At 40.9% G+C, this 27,175-nt stretch overlaps 1 protein-coding gene across 2 annotated transcripts; it reads left to right on the top strand.

The window, feature by feature from the left end:
* Positions 1 to 299: 299 nt before the first annotated feature.
* LOC129711294 (uncharacterized) lies at positions 300 to 25,217 on the top strand. Of its 2 annotated transcripts, none has more exons than XM_055658847.1 (8): positions 300 to 410; positions 4,771 to 5,282; positions 7,307 to 7,371; positions 8,854 to 8,924; positions 10,342 to 10,461; positions 12,168 to 12,287; positions 13,429 to 13,698; positions 20,802 to 25,217. In XM_055658847.1, exons 2-8 carry the CDS (start codon positions 4,798 to 4,800, stop codon positions 20,865 to 20,867), a joined length of 1,197 nt encoding a protein of 398 aa, XP_055514822.1. In that variant the 5' UTR covers positions 300 to 410; positions 4,771 to 4,797; the 3' UTR covers positions 20,868 to 25,217. The 2 variants fall into 2 exon arrangements, with proteins under 2 accessions (XP_055514822.1, XP_055514830.1); XM_055658855.1 differs by lacking the exon at positions 300 to 410 and adding an exon at positions 549 to 685.
* The last annotated feature ends 1,958 nt before the right edge of the window (positions 25,218 to 27,175 follow it).

Genomic DNA, 27,175 nt, shown 5'->3' with positions numbered 1-27,175 from the left:
TTCGGGCTTCTCCCCGCGCCGTCTGCAAGCCCGGCCCAGCTGGCCCAACACCTCCAGCCGCCCCTGGACAGGGACGGCCCAACAGCAACGCAACAGTCCCGGGCCCGACACCAGCCACGGACAAGCACGATCTCGCTCACTGACCAAAGCAAAAAAAAAACAACAAAATAATCTTAGCCTTTAACAAAGGAACAATAAATACACAAATTTCATAGTTTGAAAGCAATATTTTCTTACCTAGAAGAATAAAAGCTGGAAAAAATAAGAAATGAAGATTCCCTGCTTTCCAGGGCTGTTTATGCATAGTGACCTTTGACTTGGGCATGCGCAGTCGGAAGACCGAACTCTATTAGTATAGAGATTATAATTAAACGCAGAAGATTAGGCAGAAAGAGATGCTACCGGACAGGGTGAGTCTTTAAAACATGTTCTGCTTTATTTCGGAAAGATGTATGTAGCAGATACATCAGAAGCACCAGGTGCAGGCGCGGTTACAATGTGTAAAGCGAAGATCTGCTCCATAATCTGGTGTAAAGGCCCTGGGCCTTGCAGTGAGAATGGGAGGGAGGAAGGGAAGGAAGTTTGCAACGTTTACTCCAAAGATAAGATCTGTGGTTTACTCGGCGGGCCGGCCGGCGGGAGGAAGGGGAGGGTTCACCAAGTCCCAGTTCGCCGCCGGCAACAGGTAGGAAGTGTGGGCGAGCTCGGGGGGATGATACTGTCTGCCAAAGATTCCTCTATAATATTTGCTGTCTGTTTCCCCACCGCCGACAAGCGACTCATCTAATGAAAATGCTGCGGGTGGGTCCGGGCACCGGGTAACGCTTGGCCTGCCCGTGCATTGCATGAGTGCAGCACTGACCCAGGGTGTTGCGAGTCGCTACCTGGCCTTGAGCCCAGTTTGCTTTTACTGTCTGAGGAGGCCGGGCATCCCCGAGCACTGCTGGCGTTGCTGGGCGCTCTGGGTCACTGCAACTCGGGTGTAATGTTGGGAACACACGCCGACTGCCCGGGCAGCGGACAGTTGTGCACCAACGTTAGTGCTTGACAATATTGTATGTCCCACAGGCTTAGGGAGGTTTCTTCAATTACAAAAAAACACTGGGTAGGATTGTTTTATTAAATTAATAGTTGGAAATATTACTCACAAATATTCTACATTCTATAACATCTGCAGTTGAAAAGTTGCTGGAGAGCATTCTGAGGGATAGGATATACAGGCATTTAGACGAACAAGAGCTGATTAGGGATAGTCATAGGTGGGAGGTCACCTCTCACAAATTTGATTGCGTTTTTTTGAAGACATGACCAAAATGTTTGGTGAGGGCAGAGCTGCAGATGTGTATATGGATTTCAGCAAAGCAGCTATGCCAAACTGGCCACTGTGACTGGGTGCGTTTGGTTGGACGATGCATTCCATTAAGATGGATAGGGGATCGGTTGCAGGATAGAAATTAGGATGTAGTAAAATGTTTTCAGCTGGTATTCGTGGAGGGACATGAGCTGGTGTTGGGTCCACAACCGCACATAGTCCTTAATATATAGGAAGCTTCCTTCTCAGTAGGGCAACATTTGCAAGAATAGAAAAAAACATCATTCTTTTTAAGCTTGGAGAAATTGATAAATATTGTTTTCTGGAAGGATCTTGTTTGCTTTGTTTAGTGTTCAAAACTTTTACTCTTCCCGTTTGCACAGGACCTTAGTGAGAAACTTTGATTATTGTGCACAGCTTTGCTTTCTGTGGCTGGAGAAGTATGACTTGGAGTCAGTGAATTCACTTCTTTGTTTCCAGGGATGAATGGGTTATCCTATGAGGCTTATCAAGAGAGATTGGATAAGGTTGGCCTCGGCCATTGACATTTACAGTACAAGAGGGAAAGATGATCTTGGTGAGAAATTTACAGAGCGGCAGCCTGCCTCCTCTATCTGATAAGTCTCAAGCTGCAGTATACTGCACTAGGATAAGGAGCCGTCCTTTCAGAACTGGGACAAGGAGAAATTATTTCACCCAGTAGATGATAAATCTTTGATATTCTCAGTCGGATGGTTGTGACTGGTTATTTGATGCTGACACCGATAGCAGAGTGGGCATGTTAGGTGAAGATGTGTTGAGGTAAAGTGCTGAGGCTTTGGCTCGAGAGGCTCGGCGAAGAGAGTTTTTCTCTCTTTTCCAAATCTCCTTTGTCTGGTGCAGTAGAGCCAACAACTAGGGCAGTGGTATGCTCCTCCTCTGGAATATGGGAAGACATGGAGACTTCCAGTGTCCCTGAGGACAACACCGGTGAGAGTTGCAGTTATAGTTACAGATTTACAGTTACAATGTGTCCAACTGCAGTTCCTTATAAACTCTGTTATGGAACTGGAACAGCGGCTGGACAACACCAGGATCATCCAGAAGGATGTCATAGTTAAGAGTAACAATGGCATTGTCATGCCGAAAGTACAGGCAGAAAGTAGTTAGACCACAACCAGGAAAGGGAATAGGCAGAGAGTGCAGGAGACCCTATGCTGATTGCCCTTGCCAACAGGATGTACCCCTTTGTATACTGTTGGTGGGGGTGACCGGTCAGAGTAGAGCACAGCAGCATCAGCACTGGCTCCAATGCACATCGGGAAACCAGGCACAGTGATAGTGACAGGAGACTCGTTAGTTAGGGGGGCAGAGGAGATTCTGTGGCGGCAACAAGACTCCAGAATGGTGAGTTGCCTCCCTGGGGCCAGGATGTCTTGAAGTAGCTGCAGAACATTCTCAACGGAGAGGGGAAACAATTGGAAGTCAACGAGGGAAAAAAGATGTCCAGAAAGTGGAATGTTTTATTCCTTGGAGCGCAGAAGGCGGAATGGAGATAGATGGGGTGAAAGCACAGTCCTTCACCCAAAGTTAAGGAATCAAGTACCAGAGGACATAAGTTTAATGCGAGGAAACAAGATTTAATCAGAACCTGGTGGGAAACGTTTTTACTTGAAGGGTGGTGGTAATATGCAACAAGCTTCCAGAGGAGGTAGCTGAGGCAGGCACTATAACAAACTTGAAGAATAGCCTTTTATTTGTCATTCAGACCGAAGTCTGAACGAAATTTAAGCAGTCTTACATACAATAAAAAACAACAATAAACACATATTAACATCCACCACAGTGAGGCCACTCAACATCTCCTCACTGTGATGGAGGCAAAAGTCTTAGGTCTGCAGTCTCTTCCCTCCTCTTCTCCCTCTGCGCTGAGGCGATACCCCCCTTCAGGGAGGAGGCAGGGTTCAGAAAAGATTTATGAGGATATTGCCAGGACTAGAGAGTGAGCAATGGGGAGAGGTTGAGTAAGCTGGGTCTCTATTCCATGGAGCACAAGAGGATGAAGGGAGATCTTATAGAGGTATACAAAATCATGAGAGAAATAGATCCGGTTGATGCAGTCTTTTGCCCAGAATAGGGGCCTCGAGCACATAGCGCGTGGAGGTGGAGCGCGTCTCCAACTACAAATTCCTCGGGGTACACATCTCGGAGGATCTGTCCTGGTCCCTCAACACCTCCAAGCTGATCAAAAAGGCGCAGCAGCGCCTTTACTTCCTGAAGAGGCTCAAGAAAGCTCACCTGTCCCCCCAGATCCGGACCACCTGCTTCACGGTATGGTACAGCAGCTGCACCGTAGCGGACAGGAAGGCACTACAACGGGTGGTGAAAACCGCGCAGTGCATCATCGGTGCCCCGCTCCCTGCCATGGATGCCCTCCACCGAAAACGGGGTCTGAGACGGGCCGGGAAGATCATTAAAGGCCCCTCCCACCCCAACCATGGACTGTTTGCCCTCCTCCCATCAGGGAGGCGGTACAGGAGCCTCAGGTCTCGTACTAGTAGGATGAGGAACAGCTTCTACAATAATACCATCACATTGCTGAACTCGGAGTCCCGCCGATAGACTTCTCCAGTCTCTCCGTCCACATTGTTCGATTATTGTTTGATTATTCTGTATTTTTATTTGTATTTCTATATTGCACTATATTACGGACTGACGCTAAACTGCATTTCGTTGTACCCATACTCGTATTTGTGCAATGACATTAAAGTTGAATTGAATTGAATTGATAGGTTCAAGGTGAAGGGGAAAACATTTAATAAGAATTTTTCCCCTCATACCCACCTGTGTTCAGGGGCATTTGGAACAATGGAAGTTTCTTAAAGAGCTGATCAGTTTGGTCTTTTGAATCTTGGATTTTTAAACCATGTTAATCTAATTCATGAAGTCTTGGTGGCTTATCCTATTTGCACTTGCATTTGTTAATTGTGGCTTTGTCCAATTCAAATAACATAATGTGTAGGAATGAACTGCAAATGCTGCTTTAAATCAAAGGTAGACACAAAATGCTGGAGTAACTCAGCGGGACAGGCAGCATCTCTGGAGGGAAGCAATGTGTGACATTCCAGGTCCCTCTGAGTTACTCTAGCATTTTGTGTCTACCAAATAACATAATGGTTGGCTGGACACACACAATCGCAACAAGTGCTTTCTCCCGGAAGATGCAACCATGAGAAAGATCTGTCTAATCCAAACGGTGAGACCATTTTCAATTTTTATAGAGACACAAGGAACTGCAGATGCTGGAATCTTGCATAGAACACAAAGTGCATAGACCACAAAATTATGTAATTCTTTGCATAATATGCATTTCCATATTGCCTTAATTATGTTGATTAATGCATAATTTAATGAATTGACACTAAAATCAGTTGGGGCATTTTTCTGATTGAAAATGATTTTGTTTTTTTTCTCTGCAGCTGCATACGCATTGAGAAACATTGGAAATGGATTACATTGTGCAGTTTCTGAACTGGATCTATGGTGGAATTGAAGCAGTATTTTGTGTAGCAGATTTTATGCTGTTTTATTTTGTTGTGATTTCAGTTACTGGATTAGTTATAAGTTACATTTATACAAAGCTCTTGCCCAAAGATGGATTAACACCTGAAGAAGACACCACATCTAATAGAAAGCTCAGTGCAAGTGGAGAAACGTCGGAAATAAAGGAACCAGTCACCATTGGCACACGGACTGAAAACAGCAGGAAAATATTACAAAGTGGAGATGACAAGGATGTGTCCAAGAACTCGGTTGTTCTGCTGCAACACATTAAAGGAGTAGAAAAACCTGAAACTTTAGTTGAATATAAAAGCGACGAAGATATTTCTTCAATGATGGCCCCAAAATCTGTGGATTTTCTTGATATCTACACTAGCATGAATGACAGTTGCTGTACTGATGATATGAGCAGCAAATTGCAATTGTCCAGGTAACGTGAAATGACATTGCTAGTGCATAGTAACCCGAAATATAATAGAACATCTGCAGGTGACGCCAGATTTAGTGGCGGGGAGCACTTGTGTTTGATTAACACCGAGGACGGGTATAACAAGCAAACTCATTCCAAGATGTGTGTGAAGTAAAATGTATTAGTTGTAAGAAAAAGAAAATATCACAAATTCCTTTGACAATCTAGGTCTTAGAGTTAAAGGAATCCTCGGGATATGTTTACCTCAGTTGATATCAGCACAATTACGACAACAACTTGCATTTGTAGCATATCTTTAACATAAAAATTGATTTGGATGCTTTGCAGTGATATTAGCAACTAAAATCTGACTGAATCTTGTTAGGGAGTGGCTATTCAACATTTCAAATATTTAAAAAGATAAATATGTTCGGCCATATTCATTTAGCATTTGACTATTTATCCAAATAACTCTATCTTGCTGGCTGGGAGTTGGACTGAGAGAGAGTGTTAAATGTAGATCTTAGAAGAATAAAGAGAGACATGGAAATTTGGGAAGAGAATTCCAGAACCTAGATTTTTGACTGATAAAGGCATGTTTGCTGGTGGCCAACTGATCACAAATGATCAGGGCAACAGAACTGAAGATGAAGATTGGAAGGCAGGAGAAGATTACAGAGATTGGAAGGTTATTATATTGAAACCTTATTTAAATGGGAACCAAAATTGGTCAATGGGCAAAAGGTAAAGGGTGTGAGATGGGGCAGAAGGCAGCCTCATTTTTACAATGGGATGTAGAAGGTCAGTAAAGATTGTATTGGTATGGTATGGCTGAAGCTAACAGAGGCATAGATGAGCTTTCAGTTACAGCCAAGTTGATCCAGGTGCAGTGTAAGGCGGCATTATAGCAGTAGAAATAACTGACCTTTGTCATGACACCAATACGTGGGCAGGTATGACATAATGATTGTAAAGAGTCTTGCTCACTCAGTTGCCAGGGAAAGGGAGAGAATCGGTGCCTAGAGAATGGAGTTTTTAAACACAAAGGACTGCAGGTTGTGAGATAATGCGAGATTTCCATGAGAAAATGCCATGACTGGTTTATTTTAAAAAAGACACAAAATGCCGGAGTAACTCAGCAGGCCAGGCTTCTGTGGAAGACATGAATAGGTGGCGTTTCAGGTTGGGATCCTTCCTCAGACTGATTGAAATAGGGGGGAGAAAGTTGTGGTTGTGCTCTGGGCTGAGGTGTGAGTTGTTGAGATAGATTAAGTGAAATACACAGAATGTGATACTTATTTAGAATACACCTGCGTGCTGCTTGGCTCCACGCTAACATCGGCATTCCTGGTTCCAGTGGAGATGCTAAAGTTATTGTAATAGTTGAAATTGAATGGTGTCAGAAAATTTGCCAGATCGATGAAGCAGACCTGCTGGCTCCCCAGACATATGTGCTTGTGGGCGGGGGACCAACAGGATTGCACACACCCAGCACCATTAAGATCGACGCATCCCTCGACTTGCTAGATTTGTTTCTTCTGCCTCAGTCATTCTCTTCCCTCATTAATATCCGGGTGCTTATCTCAATCATGTCTCTAGTTACACCACCCGTAATGCAATTTGTGCCAGTGTACACATTTTTTTCCATTCTAGCAATAGACAAAAAAATGTGTGAATTATTGGACTTTACAACAATTGGTCAGTTTTCATCTGAAATTCATAACTTACCGTAATCTAAATTAAATTATTGAGAGGTTCGTACATGTCTACTGTAAAAAGATAATGAGGCATTTTCTATACAGATAGCCCAGAACTGTCTGTCTACATCTGTGTTTAGTTTCATATCAATATTTCATGATGTTGCTTGTTTTCTAAAGGCTGGAATGGGTTGCTATGCATGAACAAGTTTAAATCAAATTATAACGAGGTATAAAATACACAATGCAAATGAAATGGTGCATTTATGATCCATATTATGAGCGGCAACATTATTTTGTCCTTCGTATTTTCCAGCATTGATTGTTATGCCTTGTGTATTTACCTAGTACTGAGGAAGAAGACCTGTACTGTGGTGTGGAGGACATTAAGGAAAGTCATCTGAGGAGTTCAGGTACTCTTGTAGTGTATGCATATTGGATGTTTATTTGAACTATTATTTCAGTCTGTAGCATGTTAATATTTAAAAGCTACTCAAGAACACGAAAGAACGAAGCCCTAACAACACCCATGGTAACTGCAGTAGGCGTACTAGTTCTATATGCAAGGAAGCAAAGTGATGGAATTTAGAAATCCGCAGATGCTTTAAATCTGAAATAAACTTAAAGTGCAATATATGTTTGGGTAGTATCTAAGAAAGGAGGAACAGAGTTAAAGTTTCCGACTTTAGAGACACCGGCCCTTTGGCCCACCGAGTCCATGCTGACCGACAATCAACCCATACACTAACCTACAGACACGAGGGACAATTTTACAACTTACCAAAGCCAATTAACCTACAATCCTGTATGTCTTTGGAGAAAGTTGATAACTTCACCAGAATTGGCAGTGGAGGCCAATTCACTGGATGTTTAGAGATAGTTAGATTTAGCTCTTGGGCCAAACGGAATCAAGGGATATGGGGGAAAAGGTTGGAATGGGGTAATGATTTTGGATAATCAGCCATGATCATATTGAATGGCTCGAAGGGCTGAATGGCCTATTTCTGCATCTGGTTTCTACATTTCAAACTGAAATGCTAATAATATTTGTCCTTCCACAAGTGCTGCCTGACCTCCTGAGTGGGTCTTACTTTTTCTGTTTTTATAATTTAAGTCAAACACTGTTTCAGCCACAACTGGAGTATTCTGCCCAGTTCCGTGTACCATGCTGTAGGAGAGATTTAAAGGCCTCAGACAAGGTGCAGATTCACTGGATTGATTCCAGGGATGAGGGATTTTAGTTGGTGGATTGAGAGAATTTGGAGTTGTCCTTGGAGCAAAAGTGGTTGTAATGGGACTCTGATTCACGAATTTAAAATCGTGGTAGTAGTGCGGTGGAATAACTTCATTTGTGGCAATCAAGGATATTGCACAAGTATCTGAAAGGAAGGAAATTGCAAGGCTATGGGGAGAAGTTGCACAAGATGGGTTGCTCTTATGAAAAGGTTGGTATGGATATGACTTAAATTACCTCCTCTACAGGAGGTCATCTCTCTGTTATTCTGCAATAAAGAAATGATTGATTCTATTTTTTTTTTGTCTTAAACCCGTTTGAAAATATGTCAACACAAGGTTGCATAGGCTTGGATTACCCTTGTCCAACCACCCCTGTTTATGTACATTTCTATTGAAAAAGAAATAAAATATGTTAATTGATGGATTATTGAATGTCGGCTAATCCAGGTGGATATAAGGTGAGAGAAGACTCAAACTGAATACTGGAACATGATTTCAGTGCACTACATTGTGGTGAATGGACTAAATAGTCTTGTTCTTTGGGATTCTCTATACATTTGATTTGTCCATTGTGATTTCCCACTCAAAGTTTAGTGATTAAACTTGAAAAAATCATCAATAATACAATGACAGATGATATCTTCTCTGATCTTTGGCAGATTCAGGCAGTGGTTTAAGAAGTGACCATATCTTACATGATGAAATTGAACATAATTTGACCAAAGTGGAGGTAAGATAATAAATGTTGTCCTAAATGTATTCAACTAATGAATGATCTGTGCTTCAGAGCATGTTGTGGATTTCAGTGATCGCTCTACAAATTTCAAGACTTAATCAAATTCCTTGATGTTTATGAAGCCTTCTTCTGGTCATACCAACGTTAATGTTGCTTTCTGATGGATTTCACTTTAATGTTGCGTCTGCTTCTGCTCTTTTCATGGTGTCTACAGCTGGGCCTATGTGTATGCATCCTGTTGTTCTGCAGATATTATTCAAAAGTCAGGAGGCTTCACAGGAAATGTATATCCCAGCACTGCAGGTTGCTTTCAGGAAATCTGTCTCCTGGGGGGGAGGGGGGGGGGACAGAATTACTATGGCTTTTTTGACGAGTGGACTATCTTGCTCCGCTCTGATCTTGGGGGAGAGGGAGATACATAGATAAGGAAATGTAAAGTGTGAAAACGGGACAAAGGAAATCTAAATCAAGGAAAATGTGGAATAGATCATTGTTAGCTTGGAGAAAGTAACGGCAAAGCAAACAGAGAAACTGTAGTTGGAGACAGTAGGACTGGTCAGAGAACTGGGAAGGGGGAGGGATGGAGAGAGAGGGAAAGCAAGGGTTACTTGAAGTTAGAGAAGTCAATGTTCATACCACTGGGGTGTAAGCTACCCAAGTGAAATATGAGGTGCTGTTCCTCCAATTTGCACTGGGCCTCACTCTGACAATGGAGGAGGCCCAGGACAGAAAGGTCAGTATGGGAATGTGAAGGGGAGTTATTGTTTAGCAACCGGGAGATCAGGTAGGTTTAGGCAGAATGAGCGGAGGAGTTTAGCGAAACGATCGCTGAACCTGCGCTTGGTCTCACTGTGAGTGGGTTAACTTATTATGTGCACTGGGCCTGTACTTGCTGGAGTTTAGAAGAGTGAGAGGGGGGACCTCATTGAAACATACCGAACAGTGAAAGGCTTGGATAGAGTGAATGTGGAGAGGATATTTCCATTAGTGGGAAATCTAGGACTAGAGGTCATAAACTCAGAATTAAAGGACATTCCTTTAGGAAGATGAGACGGAATTCATTTAGTCAGAGGGTGGTGAATCTGTGGAATTCTTTGCCACAGAAGACTGTGGAAGTCATCAATGGATATGGTTAAAGCAGAGATAGATTCTTGATTAGTACGGGTGCCAGGGGTTATGGTGAGAAGGCAGGAAAATGGGGTTAAGAGGGAGAGATAGATCAGCCATGATTGAATGGTGGAGTAGACTTGATGGCTGAATGGCCCAATTCTGCTCCTATCACTTATGACCTTATGACTTTATGCAAGAAAATGGTTGTTTTAAGATTAATTTGGTTTAAGATTACAGGCATCTTTATTTGAAGTTCTTTTAAATATACTTGAACACAGTACTTGCTTTTTCTCCCCTTAAGGTTGAAAAGGCTATAAGTTTGACGAATGATAATTATCATCAGTTACGGACGATTGTGTGTCAGGCACTGGAGAAAGGCAAGCCACTCCCTGCTTGGATAATGACCGAGGAAGCTTCACAGGTAATTCAGTAATTGATTCATTTGTTATTCTGCATTGTTTATGCAATATTCTAAAGCTCACCAGAGCATGTGTTTCAGTTTGGATACCTGTATGCTAGCGTGAGCCCCATGAGTGAAACAGCTTTTTTTCTGTTCAACTCCAAGAAGACCATTCACCATTTGACATCACTCTTCTCTTACTTTCTTGGAATTTAGGTGGTGAGATTCCTCATTTTTAAGACCATAGATACATTTGTAATAGCATGAATCTATTTACATTCTGGCCACAGATCAAATTAGCCTACCAAGGCTGCTATTCAACTTTATCATCAGATAAGGTGATTAAGGTAGGTTTTGCAACATACCTAGTTATATACGTATAATGAGGCCATTCGGCCCATCAAGTTTACTCCACCATTCAATAATGGCTGATCTCTTCCTCCTAATCCCAAATTCCTGCCTTCTCCCCATAACCCTTGTCACCCGTTCTAATCAAGAATTTCTCTATCTCTGCCTTAAAAATATCTACTGACAGGCTCCACAGCTCTCTGTGGCAATGAGTTCCACAGATTAACTACCCTCTGACAAAAGAAGTTTCTCTTCACCTCCTTTCTAAAAGAGCGCCCTTTAATTCTGAGGCTATGACCTCTGGTCCTCGACTCTCCCTCCAGTGGAAACATCCTTTCCACATCCACTCTATCTTTGTCTTTCATTATTCGGTAAGTTTCAATGAGGTTCCGCCCTCAACCTTCTAAACTTCAGGGAGTACAGGCCCAGTGCTGTCAAATGCTCATCATATGCTAACCCACTCATTGCTGGAATCATTCTTGTAAACCTCCTCTGGATTCTCTCCAGAGCCAGCACCTGAAGAGGACACCCTGGGAATGTGCCCTACAAGACAATATGGGTAGAACTTGGGGAGAAGAGCAGTCAGTTTGCAGGGGTTAGTTAAACCACAGGCTACCCAATAGTCGGTGAAATTAGAGGAATATATACGTAAGCAATTCACAGAAATGGGCAAGAGCAAAGTTGTGAGGCATTTAAACTTTCCTCATGTTTGCTTCCTCGGTCATTATCCAAGAAGGGAGTGGCTTGCCTTTCTCCAGTGCCTGACACACAATCGTCCGTAACTGATGATAATTATCATTCGTCAAACTTGTAGCCTTTTCAACCTTGACGGGAGAAAAAGCAAGCAGTGTGTTCAAGTATATTTAAAAGAACTTCAAATATAGATGCCTGTAATCTTAAACCAAATTAATCTTAAAACAACAATTTTCTTGCATAAAGTCATATTGGCTGAGTGCAAAGGATTTAGTGGCTGCAGGAAAATGTTTGTGCAAATAAACTAAAGACTGCATTTGATATATTAATCAAATTGTGATCAGCTAAATTAATTAAGTTATTTTGAAGAATTACATCATAAACCTGTTAGCAAAGGTAGGCCTGGGGATTAAAGTATTGGTACAGTATTTACCACGGATCAGGAAGCGTACAATAACAGTGAATGATTGTTTTTTTTAAACTGGTGAAAATTGTAGAGTGGTGCCCCCTTGGGTTCAATATTAGTACTACTTTTCTGGATATGTTAAAGATCTAGAATAGAGCATAAGGGTCAAGAGATAGGCACAACGTGCTTGAGTAAACTCAGCAGGTTAGTCTGCATCTCTGGAGAAAAAGCCATAACCTTATTGACTTGAGTTAAGTAGTTCTTTGTTTAACATCCATAGATTCCCAAAAAATTATCCGGGGAAGGCTACAGCTGGATTAATCAGTGGTGTGTTGAACAGAAACTTTGTGGAAATTCCATTGAACAACTGCAAATTTGTCTGGAAACGCTTCAGAAGAAGGTACAATTTTTGATTCTATGGTGTAATATGAGGTGTTTATTCATGCTCTCACTTGTTTACATCAGCATTAATGGGACCAGGTAATTTAAAGTCAGTAAAATGCTTGGAAAATAAAAACTTGCCAGGACAAACTGCAGGAAATGTCAGAGTTGGAAAGCTCATAAAACAGGAAAGGAGCCATCTTTTTAAAAAAATCCTAGACTACAAGATCACTCTAAATGAGTTCATATGTTCCTTCAATGAACATGTCAATGTTCAATGATAATTGAACATTGACATGTTATAACCTACATGATCTTTCACAATGACAAAATGCTGAAGTAACTAAACTCAAGCATCTCTGGAGAACATGGATAGGTGGTGTTTCAGGTCAGACATTTCTTCATACTGATTGTAGGAGGGACAAGAAAGAAAACTGGAAAAGGAGGCGCTGCCTGACCCTTTGAGTTACTCCAGTATTTTGTCTTTCTTTGGAATAAACCAGCATCTGCAGTTATTTTGTAATATATATTGGATTCTCTCCATGCTAGTTTTGGTTGATTCAACAGAGCTCAAGGTCAAGGCTGCATAAGTGCCTAGGAATCCCAGATATAGAGCTCATCGTAAGGTTAAAGGTGACAGTAAATGCTATTTAGGACTGTTTTTGAGCAATGAAGAGGGTTTCTAAACTGAACAAAGTGAAAGCCACTGCTGTAGCTTCACATTCAAAGCAAGAACACGTCATGGAAGTCTGACCAGACGTCCCTCCAGTTCTTAAGGTTGTATATTTAGATATTTTATCAATAATTTTCTATTTAAATAGATGTGGAAAACACACTATGTTAATGTTCCCCCAGATTCAGGAATTTTATAACAAACATGCTTTTACAATTATGATTAAGTGGTCTCAGCATTTCCATGCCAATGGTAGGATTCCCACAAAATTATCAACTAAAATTTGCTTTGCAACTAGTCCATCATAAAGACATTATAAAAATAATTTTCACTTACCACACAAAATTCTTGAAAATTTAATGTTTTTTATTTTTGAATGACAATTAGAATACTGAATAAACCGAAGTTTATTCCAAAAATATTAAAAGCTATTTACAATTATTTCATAACTAAAATATAGAAACTAATATCCAATTTATTTTTACAGTGGGCATTAATATGTTCCATACAAAGCGAGAGTGGAAGAGCAAATGAATGCAAGAAACTGGTTGAGGATCAAGTGACTGAGCAAAAAGTATATGAAGGCATAAAGTTTCTAATGCTATACAAGGCTATTCATCTTCACAATACCATGGAAAATGGAAGAACTGTTCCTGAATTTTGTAAACATTTGTTTGCAAGGAGTACCTCGCTTTACCCATATTATCTAATGATAAACCATCTAAATTTGATTGGCCACACCAGATGTTTTGAAGAGGTAAGCAATGATACTCATCCATTTTGATGTGATGTATAATATGATAGAATTCAACCCACAGTTTTACAATCCCAATAATACTTTATTAGCCATGTATGTTTTGCAACATCCGAGGAATTTCATTTGTCAACGTGGAGAGATAAAGAACAATGAATGAAAGATATGCAAAAAAAAAAACAATGATAAGGGAACCCGGCCATGGTAACTGTAGGGTGAAAATGAGAAGCTAGTGTGACTTGGGTGGGGGTAGGATAGAGATGGAATGCCGGGGCTACCTGAAAAGCGATCACAATAATACTTTATTAGCCAAATATGATTTGCAACATATGAGAAATTTCATTTACTAAGTCAGTCATACAAATAAAAAGCAAAAGAACACACAAATTATAATTTTAACATAAACATCCACCACAGTGACTCCACATTCCTCACTGTGATGGAAGGCGAAGAAAAGTTCATATCTCTTCCCTTCTATGCTCACCTGCGGTCGGGGGCCTCGAACCCTCCATTAATGGGATGATCTTGACTCCCGTAGTGGCTACGTTTGGGAACTCCGCATCGGGGCGATCGGCTCCTGCATCGGGGGGGGGGGGGGGGGGGGGGTGTCAGCTCCCCCGTGCCGGCAATCGGACCATGTGTCGGGGCTGGTCGAGCCTCTGCGTCGTTGGAGATTCCCGACTCGGGCTCTCCGGAGACTGCGAGCTCCCAATGTAAAGTCCGCAGGCCGCGGTTGGAGCGATCCCAGGCAAGGGATCAGCTCCAATGTTAAGTCCACGAAAAAACAGACAGACTGTTGGCAGGGCTGCCAGTCGTTCGGACGGAGAAGCTGAAATCAGATGTATCTGTATTACTGTTGAGTAAAGGTTACTATAGGGGCATGAGAGAGGAGCTGGTTAAAGTTGATTGGAAGTGGTCCCTAGCAGGAATAATCATGAAGCAGCTATGGCAGGAGTATTGGGAGTCATTCGGATGACGCAGGGTCTTTTTAACCCAATGAGGAAGAAAGATACCAGGGTGAGAATGAGATGAGCATGGCTAACAAAGGAAGTGGCTAACAAAGTTTGCCTAAAGGCATATGATATGGCAAAGATTAGCAGGAAGCTAGAGGACTGGGGAGCTTTTAAAAACCAACAGAAGGCAATAAGGGGAGAAAAGATGAAATATGTAGGTAAACTCGCCAACAATATAAGAGAATACCATAATTTTTTCAGATATATAAACAAAAAGAGTCAAGAGTGGACTGCAGAAAATTATACTAGAGAAGTAGTAATGGGGAACAAAGAAAAGGCAGATGAATTGTATACATTTTTGCGTCAGTGAAGGACACTTGTATTCACTGGAGTTTAGAAGGATGAGGGAGATCTTATAGAAACTTATAAAAGGACTGGACAAGATAGATGCAGGAAAAATGTTCCCCAATGTTGGGCGAGTCCAGAACCAGGGGCCACAGACTTAGAATAAAGGGGAGGCCATTTAAGACGGAGGTGAGAAATAACTTTTTCACCCAGAAAGTTGTGAATTTGTGAAATTCCCTGCCACAGAGGGTAGTGGAGGCCAAATCACTGGATGGATTTAAGAGAAAGTTAGATAGAGCTCTAGGGGCTAGTGGAGTCAAGGGATATGGGGAGAAGGCAGGCACGGGTTATCGATCACAATGAATGGCGGTGCTGGCTCGAAGGGCCGAATGACCTCCTCCTACACCTATTTTCTATGTTTCTATGACACCAGTAACATTGCCATAAATTCAAAGAGTCTGGAGGCAGAAGTGAGTACAGTCACTATTGCTAACGAGAAGTTGCTTGGGACGCTGAAAGGTTTGAAGATGTTCTCCCTTTCCCAGCTTCCTCTAATCTTTCCAATGGCTTCCAATATTCTTTTTGTTCTCCCATCCCATTGAACTTAGCAAACCATTTTTCTCAAACATTTCTACTTCCCCTGCCCATCCCCACCCTCAATCCAAATTCAGCACCGGCCTCAATTATTTCTCCAACTATATTCAACCTTAGCACAGACAGTATTGAATAGAAAAATATGGGACACTCACCACCCTCTGTCTACCCCTCCACCAGGGGGGCGGAGGACAGCACAGTAAAAAATGACATATTTTTGCTGGTCTGCTCCACACATGTAGGATGCTGATGAACGCAGCCCCCAGCGATGTATGTTGGCATTGAACTGGCCGACCTCTGTACAGAGCCGGTTCAGGGCGACCCACTCTTTGCAGGGCAGGTCCGAGCCGGGTGGGGCTGTGGTGTTCGGTGCTACAGTGAATTGTGGAGGTCGTGAAGTCTGTTCCCAGCTGGTTCTCCATGCTCCTAGGGTGTTGAAACCGGAGCCACAGAGGGTCGCTGCGTGACGGGAGAAGGGGCGACGAGATTACAAGCGTTGAGGTCCCAGTTACTGTGAGTCCTGGGTGAAGGTGTCAAAGGTCATCTTCAACCCCCCCCCCCCCCCCCCCCCCATGCCACTTTCACGGAATTGGATCAACTGTATTTTTGTGAAAATAGAACCATATGAGATAAGTTGAAGAAATGAAGTAATTTGGAAAATGTTTAGTGAAGGATATTGGATGTTAAGATTTGACATGTCTACTCTGTCAAAGAAGATGAGAGGAAAATAATGAGCTGGAAAGTTGCTTGCGGCAAGTCTAACATTGCCTGATACTGACCTGTGGGAAAGTAGAGAAATTCCTCTGACACCCAACCCTTTTCCAGAACCATCAGCATAAAATTGCTGCCAGAAGCAGTTTTGATGTTGTAGATGTTGTAGCTTGCACAATATCTTGAGGGAAGTCTAGCACAAGCCTTGATCCTTATACAGCTGGGGAGAGCAAATGAAAACTTTTAAAAACATTGAAACAATGAATAAAATAAAAGTTTTAAACTGTAAAACACAATATCCGTTCAATTGAAGATGAACTCTCCGTCAGTACAAATGGAATGCTGCACTTATGCCAAATCTAATGTACAAGTTCAACTGCTGGGAGATTGTTTACAATTTATCGTGCCGCTGGGCTCTAGGAATTCAATATCAGTTCCATTTTTTTTTAAAAGGGAAATGCAACTAACAAATTTACCTTTTTCGTGCTGATATAGATATACTGAGCTTAATGGCAGACATAATATCTGTATATTTAACTCGTACTATACCCACAAAAATATCTGTAATTTGATGTGGAAGTGCTAGAATTTCCCAGTAACTTGAGGTTCCGTGAAATGATAAATGCAGACCTAAGTAAGATATCAAAGAACAGAAAGCGGAAGAGTAAATTGTGTTTACATATTTCTCTCAGCATAAACCATCTGTTCTTTTCACCATTAAAGAATGATTTTCAGACACGGCCTCAGAGGTTGGCATCCATTTCATTAGTAACCTTTTGTATAACATCTTCTAAATTGCCTTTTAGAAGTACAAATACAATTGTCCATGGGTTACCTTATCTATGTTGTTAGTTACGTCCTATGCTGTTAGTGTCAACTAATTGTGCCCCCTATTACTTCCTTAATGGATTCCATTTTTTTTTCTGCCAAACTGATATTATGCTAACTGGCTTTATCCCTAGAAATTGTTTTGTTTTTTTTGCCCTTCTGAATAGAGTGTCAGCCAATCATTTGCTGATTTCCAACCCTTTGGAGCCTCACCAGAATCTTAGGAATTTTGGAATGCTATAATTAATGCAAAGAGCAGCTCCTTCTAGATTGGTTGCAGGCCAATAGTTCTATCAATCTGCACACATTTTACTCTAATGACTTTAATTGCTTGAACTTCTGCTCTTCAAACACGAGTACAACAGGTAGAGTGAAGAGAAACATTCAAGAGACCAGAGGTTTTTATCTTCCACTGTTAATATAATTTTGTGGCTGTGTTCAATATTTTTGCCATTTCCATACTCGCTATATATATATATCTGATTCTGTCACCCCTTCTAGGGGCCCAATGTTTAATTTTACTACAGAAAATTGATTGTACAAACTTGTAAGCCTTTGCCAGTTTGCATTCTCTCCCCCCCCCCCCCCCCCCCCCCCCCCCCCCCCCTCCTCTTAAATAGTTTCAGGCATAATAAGGTATTTCTAATAGCTCCCCAACCCACAGATATTTTTGGTGTTGCAACTTTAAGGGGTTTCTTTCATCCTAATCACATCTGTAATATATTTAGTTATGGATGAAGGCCCGTATACCATAGCGTCTTTAATTCACAATACTTTGAACCTTTGAAAATAATGAAAACTTTTTTTTTTAATCTGCAGTGGTTATTTATTGCCATAACATTTAATCTAATTTCACGATGTACTTTGACCAGCTCAGTTATGCAATTGTCCCAAGTTAAATTTAACACTCTTGTTTCATACCATGAGATATTATATCAAATCATGATTATTCTTTCTTAGTTGATCCATATTATGAAATTAGTATTTAATCCCATGTCCTTCCACATAACCAGGTCTAAAATAAACTATTCCCTGGTTAGATTTACAACGGTGTGTGAAAGTGCCCTTAATTTGATTCTTCCCGGCGATTATATGATTTTCGAATAACCATGTAACCATATAACAATTACAGCACGGAAACAGGCCATCTCGGCCCTACAAGTCCGTGCCGAACAACTTTTTTTCCCCTAGTCCCACCTGCCTGCACTCATACCATAACCCTCCATTCCCTTCTCATCCATATGCCTATCCAATTTATTTTTAAATGATACCAATGAACCTGCCTCCACCACTTCCACTGGAAGCTCATTACACACCGCTACCACTCTTACAAGCCCTTACAATCTTACAAACCCTAATCTCGTCTAATCTTGATCTAATCTTACAAGCCCTAATTATTTTTAAACATCTTGATTGGTACAAACTGTATTGGACTTCAGAGTTTTCGAGTGTTTGCAGATGTTATACGTTTCTCCACGTCAGACTAATTTCGTGAAATTAAAAGATGATTTCTTAATTGGTTACCGTAAGCTCGGTGCTGGTAAGTCCTGAAAGAATTAAAGGGGGAAGTTGATGGGTGTTTTAGAGTGAGAATAAATTGCATGGTTGCAATGGGTGGGGGAAATTGATACTGCTCAACTGAGAGGAAGCAAGTATCCCACAGGCTAAATGGCCTTCTCCTTTAATATATGTCAAACAGTTAGACAATAGCCTATTGATTTCCTAATTCCTGTTCACAGTCCAGTGGAAAATAAATCAGCCTGTTTATACTTTAAAAAAAGTTTATGGAACTAGATATTCTTTCATTTGAGTAAATCACAAAGCAGGTTTGCTTTACAATAGTGATGTACATGATATGGATGAACGGTGAGACAATGTGGCTGATCTTGTTTTTTGCTAAAAAATATTTTTTGAGATTCTTTGGCTTCCCCAAGATTTTTTTATTTTTCATAAATTACATGTAGAATCTCAGTGTTGTTAATGTAGCAGTTCTGGTGTCATTGATCAGATCTGTCCTGCTGCGTTGACACTGCAGTGAATAAGACATTTTTTTTTTAATCTGCATAAATGTACAGTATTGTGAAAACTAGAGGATAACACTGAAGAACAGTTACACAAGTTACAGCACATTACTAATTAAGTAACCTATACCCAGCCACTGACACTCTCCTCCGCCTAGCGGAGTTGGTCCTCACCCTCAACAACTTTACGTTTGACTCCTCCCATTTCCTCCAAACACAAGGCATGGGCGCACGCATAGGCCCCAGCTACGCCTGCCTCTTTGTCGGGTACGTTGAACAATCCTTGTTCAATACGTACCAGGCCCCCGTCCCCGACCTCTACCTCCGTTACATCGACGACTGCTTTGGGGCCACCTCCTGCACCGACACACAACTGACTGACTTCATCCACTTCACCACCAACTTCCATCCGGCACTCCAATACACCTGGACCATTTCCGACACTTCCCTACCATTCCTTGACCTCACCATCTCCATCGCAGGGGACAGACTTCTGACCGACATACACTACAAACCCACTGACTCACATGGCTATCTGGACTACACGTCTTCCCACCCTGCCCCTGTAAAGACTCCATCCCCCTACTCCCAATTTCTCCGCCTACGCAGCATCTGTTCCCAGGATGAGGCGTTCCACACCAGGGCATCGGAAATGTCCTCGCTCTTCAGGGAACGGGGATTCCCCTCCTCCACCATAGATGAGGCTTGCACCAGGGTCTCATCCATACCCCGTAACACTGCTCTCTCTCCCCATCCCCGCACTCGCAACAAGGGCAGAGTCCCCCTAGTCCTCACCTTTCACCCCACCAGCCGGCAAATACAACAAATAATCCTCCGCCATTTCCGCAAAGACCGCTCCCTCCGCAACTCCCTTGTCAATTCTTCCCATCCCTCCCGCACCACCCCCTCCCCGGGCACTTTCCGTTGGAACCGCAAGAAATGCAACACCTGTCCCTTCACCTCCCCCTTCGACTCCATTCAAGGACCCAAGCAGTCGTTCCAGGTGCGACAAAGGTTCACTTGTATCTCCTCCAACCTCATCTACTGCATCCACTGCTCTAGATGTCAGCTGATTTGCATCAGTGAGACTAAGCGGAGGTTGGGCGATCGTTTCGCCGAACACCTCCGCTCAGTCCGCAATAACCTACCTGAACTCCCGGTGGCTCAGCACTTCAACTCCCCCTCCCATTCCCAATCCAACCTCTCTGTCCTGGGTCTCCTCCATTGCCAGAGTGAGCAACACCGGAAATTGGAGGAACAGCACCTCATATTCCACCTGGGTTGCTTGCGTTCGGTGGCATGAACATTGAATTCTCCCAATTTTGCTAGCCCTTCCTGTCTCCTCCCCTTCCTTAACCCTCGAGCTGTCTCCTCCCATCCCCCCCTGCCCTCGGGCTCCTCCTCCTCCCTTTTTCCTTCCTTCTCCCCCCCCACCCCCCATCAGTCTGAAGAAGGGTTTTGGCCCGAAACGTCACCTATTTCCTTCGCTCAATAGATGCTGCTGCACCTGCTGATTTTCTCCAGCATTTTTGTGTACCTTCGATCTTCCAGCATCTGCAGTTCCTTCTTGAACACTAATTAAGTATTACTGCTTGATGTAGTGGTGCAATGGGTGTCGTCTCTCTTTTATTTGGATTTGTCTCTTTTATTTTAGGCTGAGAGAGAGCTCCTGTATCACACTTTGGAAATTGCTATGACTGACCACTTTGTTTTGGAGTAACTGGATCACTGGCATTCTCAAGTAATGAAAATCGACATGTATCCACTGAATAAAATCAAATTGTAACAGCATACAATGTAACAGCTTACAAAGGACAGCTGACATTCCTACAACTGCTGGATTCAAGTCTAGTCACTTCAAGTTTACTGTTATATGCACAAGTATGGTGAGGTATAGGTGTAATACAAATCTTGCTTGCAGCAGCATCGCAGGCAGTCAGACAACATACATTATATGATTTGTATGAACATTGTACATGAATAACATCCAAATTCAGCAAGACCAAAACAGATTGTAAAAATATGCAATTAGAAAAAATGCCACGGTAGTCCAAAAGGAGTCCGTAGATTCTAGGAAATAGAAGGAACTGCAGATGCTGGTTAACAAACAAAGTCAACGTGCTGGAGTATCTCAGCAGGTCAGGCAGCATCTCTAAAGAATGTGGATAGGTGACGTTTTGGGTGAGGACCCAAGAAACAGATACGTCCAGATAGGGCCTCCTCTATTGCTAGTGAGGCCGCACGCAAATTGGAGGAACAGTGCCTCGTATTCTTCTTGGGTAGCTTTCAACCCAATAGTATGAACATTGAATTTTCCAATGTTAGGTAACTAACCTACAAAAACCTTCCCTGTGCCCCATCTGGACTTGCACCTACTTCTCCCTGTCCACCTACATATATATGTTCTTTTGGCTTCACAATTTATACCGCTTCTACCCTTATCTCACAGCTTTGCCTTTTCATCTCTAGCATTTGTCCAACTATCTGCCTATCAAAAAAAAAACCTCGTCTGTATCCATATCAGTCACCAGGCGTTGTCCTGCCCCTCCTCTATTCCAGCCTTCTTCCCCCTCACATCACCACACAATCAGTCTGAACAAGGGTCCCATCTCAAAACATTACCCATCCACATTCTCCAGAGATGGTGCCTGACCTGCTGAGTTACTCCAGCACTTTGTCTTTTCTATAAATTATGTTCATTTCAAATGGCTAGAAAATAAAGCATTAAACTGATACAAAAAGTGTTTTTTTTTTAAACAAATAGCTTGCATCTATAAAGTGCAAGCTATGAGGAAAAAGAGTTGCATTAAAGTGAGCTGTTCTGCACTTAACATTCAATTAAGGAGTGAAATAAAAGAATGAATCAACTGGGCTTATATTCACTGGAGATGAGAGGGGATCTTACAGAAACATAAATTTCTTAAGGGATTGGACAGGCTAAATGCAGGAAAAATGTTTCCAATGTTGGGGAAGTCCAGATACAGGGTCACAGTTTAGGAATAAGGGGTAGGCCATTTAGGACTGAGATGAGGAACAACTTTTTCACCCAGAGAGTTGTGAATCTGTGAAATTCTCTGCCACAAAGGCAGTGGATGTATTCAAGAGAGCGTTAGATATAGCTCTTAGGGCTAACGGAATCAAGGGATATGGGAAGAAAGCAGGAACACGGTACTGATTTTGGATGATCCACCATGATCATATTGAATGGCGGTGCTGGCTCGAATGGCCTACTCCTGCACTGACTTTCTGTTTCTATCATTTGTTTGCAGAAATAACATTGCTTAAAATATGATGACAACAAAAGCCAACTTTCATAAGATAGCATAAAAAAGTCAGCGTCACAGAAATATTGTCAAAAAGGTAATACGGTCAATATCTGTTGCTCCTGGAGCTGCCCTCATCATGAGGTAGGCTCTCCAAGGCAAGCAGAGCTCAGAGTATGTTTGACTAATTAGGAGAGCACATCCTCCTGACAACAGCACGCCATATTTATTTTCGGCCAAATCCGATTCACACAAGGAGACTTTGGGGGCAATTATCAAATGTTTTGTCAGAAGAGATGGTACCTTAAAGAGAAGAAAGAAGATTACAGAAGTAAACAGTAGGAAATTAATTTATAGTTTAATCTCCTGGCAATGAAAGACAAGCTAGGAGCAATAAATTCATAGGATGCTGAGAAGGCTGAAATTAGTGTAGAATGTGCCTGTGGGAAAGGGTATAAGGGTGGAGGACCCCCTGATGAAATTTACAAGAAAATAAATAAGAATTGGGAGTTGCTTAATCAGAAGCTAGGGAAAGTCAACAAGAATGAGGATTAATTGAATGGGGTGTGATTAAAGTGAGGGCTCAGCATTTTGGATGGTAGCAAGTTTGTAATGAACAAAAGAGGTCACATCCATAGGGCACTGGAACAGTGAAGTAATGAGATGGACACCAACAAGGTGCCAGATCATCAGAAGCAGCAGCAAAGACTGGCAAACACTAGTTGGCTGAAAAGCAATGCAAGAGATGGGATAGCTATGTGGGCTGAAACTGGCTGGTTAGCAGGCAACAAACTAAACTGAAACTAAGATGATCAACACTAACTCAAAAAGCTTCATGTTCTTCAATTAATTGTTAGCTTCATATCAAGAATGCAGACAAACAGCACCTTCCTTGGTTTTAGTATCTCATGACAGCTGATGTAAAAAATATATATTTTTGGTCAATATCTGTTGCACCTGGAGCTGCCCTCATCATGATGTAGGCGCTCCAAGGCAAGCAGAGCTCAGACTATGTTTGACTAATTGGGAGAGCACATCCTCCTGCCAACAGCACGCCATATTTATTTACGTCCAAATATAGCCAAATTACATTTAATAATGAAATATTAAACAGTAGTTTGAAATATTGAAATTTAAACAGATGGAACCACAATTACATCTATTTTTTTTAGTCCTTATGAATAGTAGTAGACTGCTATAGATTCATCACTGCATGAGACTAATGGCATTTCCATAGTCTTAATGGATGTGATTACAGTACTTTATTAGATTATCTGCATTGGGATTGCTCCATTTCTTTTTGGTATTATAATCAATTGACAAACTTCATAAATAATCTGTTGCCTCATTGATCTGTATCCAAAGCTCTACTGAAATTCTTACCTATGTTACATTAGTTCCAGATGAGCTATTTTAACACTTTCCTCACCATGCTCTCATTCTCTGCAAACACAAGCTCACACAAACCACTCTTTCTTGGTTAATTACACACAGTTTGGAGTAAGATAACAAATCATTTTCTCCAATTTAAATTGTACCAATTCACATACTTATCAAGCAATTTGCTTTTATTTTAGAACTGGCATTATGTTCTGGTCACCTGTCACCCATCATGTTATGGGCCCACAAATGCTCCTAATATCCCCCAAACTTTCATTTTAAATTGCTCATCAAGTTTAGATCCCTTCATATCCTTTCTTTGTAATCTCGCAATGCAATAACATCCCTCGTCCCTAAAAATCTGTTGCTGTAACTGATTAACTCAACTTTAAAATAACATGGGGACATTTCTTCTCCATTGAACATTTGTTGGTTCATTTGTCAAAAGATTACATTTAATCTTTAATAAGTAATGAAGCAACAGTATGTGGCCTCTAGTTAATCTCTCCATTAAATCTACTACCAAAAACCCTGACATCAGCCAGAAACACAGGCTGGAGTAACTTGGAACATTTTGTTCAAAATGACAGAGTTGTTCCATCATCAAACTGATTCTGGAAGGACAATGGTCAGCTTCTTTTCACATTAATATGAGCCCGCACATTCTGAACGAGGATAACATAACAAAAGAAAAAATAGGAATTAGTGAGATTTTTACAGCATATCAGGCAGCAAATTCCCAAAACAATAGTATGAAAAACTAACAGTTTCTGTCTGAAGAAGGATCACGACCCAAAACGTCAGCTGTCCATTTCTCTCAACAGATGCTGCCTGATCTGTGTATCTCAAGTAGTTTGGTTTTTGCTCAAGATTCCAGCAGCTGCAGTATATTGTGTATCTGTAAATAATTTAGCTGTTACAAGAAAATTCCTAAAATCAATTTGCAACCTAGAATCTGTCCAAGATTTATCAAATCTGTTGCTATTTACTAGTCATTGAACACCAGTTACTAACATGTGCAGAACAAATCATGACTGTAACAGTATAGACATTGCAATATCTTTGCTAAAAGGACAATTAAATGGTCCTACAAAAATGTTAAACATAAAAATATTTCCATTTACTGGGTCATTTAAAATGGGTTTGATCAATGTCTCCTCATCTAGCATTTATATTGAGTGTGTCGTCTTATTTTGATTATTTTTAAATTTTGTATAGTAGCTTAAGATGTTATTTTTTTTCAAATATTCATGGATGATGTAAAATACCTGGATTAACTCTTTACGTTACAGCCATACTTACTTAATGTTACTGTTTATATTTGTAATTATGTGCCACGAACAAAAGAATTTTTAAAAATAAATTTGTTATTTCAATAATGGAAAATACTTACATTGCAATGTGAATAAACCCAATGATTAAACTAAGTTCCAAAGTGCTCTTATGTTAAAATGTAGCCGAAATTTCATTTTCATAGAATTTTAAGGTTGGCTTTCAAGACACATGGCATTTTACTTAATCATAATGCTTAACAAAATATAATTGCCCAACTTTGATTCACATCACAGTTTTATATTAAAATTTGAAAGTGGAGCATGTCATCTGATTTCTGGCCAAGCTGATGCATTTCATTTTTTTCCATTGCTTGTTAACCATTTAAAATAAAAAATAAAAAATGTGCATGATTTCAAAGTAAAAATGACATTTATGCCATATGCAGCATAACTCTGAGTAGCAGGCACTGTTTGGCTTCTCCCAATAAACATTTTTAATTCAGATTTCAAGCTTCAACCTCAGCCAACAGCAAATTGAATATGGAGGCGGGGCAGTCAAAGTGATTTTGTCATCATTTCCCCACTATCCATATGATGGAGTGGGAGATTGCAACCTTCACGTGGTCCGCCCTGTTTCGACGAACGCAATCAACCTGGTGTGCACAATCAAATAGAACAAGTTGTCCTACAACTTTAGGTTGTGCACGCCATACGCAAGAAGTGCATATGATTGTGCCAATACATTAAATTTCCCATCCTTGTGTCGCCAATTAGGCCTTTCGATGGAGAGGTATATTTTGACAAACTCACTGGTTGTACGGATACCGAAACAATTAATTTTGTGAATTGTTTTACGACTTTCAGCTTCTGCATCTGTCACTATTGGAGTTTATACTGGTTTACTTTGACATTCAATTCATCTTGGTATTTACCGTATCTGCAAGAATGATAGTTTTAAAAATCACTCTGCTCACCTCATTTCTACACCCTTTTATCTAAACCAAAACCATTATTACTTTCTGTGAAATTTATAAATCAAGATTGCAATACAAATATTGGCAGATCTCAATTACAATTGATAAAATATATTTGAGAACTGCACATCAGCATACAAGAGAATATATGGTTTAGGTGACTGGCATTGTTTCACAACATTGGAATAAAACTTGTAAAAACTTACATTTTACATCCTTGTGTCCCGAGGATGGAAACCACAAGAATTATTGTATAATCTGCACACAATTTCAAAAACTAGTCCGAAAATATCCTTAACATTTTACTAATTACATTTTTGATTGACATAAGCAAATAGGAAATAAAACTTTAAATTAATGTTATTTTTATTTGTTCTCAGGGCATGGAGAAAGTTAGATGATTTAGGGGGGAGGGGGAATGATAATCAACTAACGTGTGAACTGCCACCCTTCAAACAATTAAACATAGTTTGAACATTTTTGATGGCTATTAAAACAAATCTTGTCAGGATACTGAACTGTCCCATGCTTAGCAGGAATATTTATCTGGAGGTATTCTGGCAAGATCTAATTGCTGAACCAGAAGTACTAGAGAAAATAAATATTTTCAGAACGAGTCATCTGGCAACGGGACAGAGAAAGCAGGTGTGAACTGAATAGTCATCTTAGGCCTGCAGCAATAATATTTTCCTCCCATTTCCAGATAAAAAGTGCATTGGAATGCACATACCCCCCCAGGGTGAATTTAATTTAAATTAACTGGAGCTCTGCAATCAAACAAAACACCCTGATAATTATTTCTGCCAAGCTCGGGAGAGTTTTACCAATTTATTCACTTGATTGATCAGATTATCAACATATATTTTCACCAAATCCTCTGTGATAAATACCAGAGATCAGAAATACCACAATATAACTTTCTCCATATCCAAGGAAGAAATAAAAGGAACAATTATGAAAATGCGATTTCCTAATTCCCTGTTAATCAGAATATAATCAGGACATTGAGGACAATTCTGCGTACACTCTGCTTGGTGTACTGGTCATGAAAATTGTGATTATTGATTTAATTCAACTTTACACGCTTTAAGCCACAATGTCAATTTTATGAAAGTACACTGCAGAAAAGACTTCCTT

This window comes from Leucoraja erinacea, chromosome 2, assembly GCF_028641065.1.
Source record: "Leucoraja erinacea ecotype New England chromosome 2, Leri_hhj_1, whole genome shotgun sequence".
NCBI lineage: Eukaryota > Metazoa > Chordata > Chondrichthyes > Rajiformes > Rajidae > Leucoraja > Leucoraja erinaceus.
This window is presented reverse-complemented; position numbering and strand designations above follow the sequence as displayed.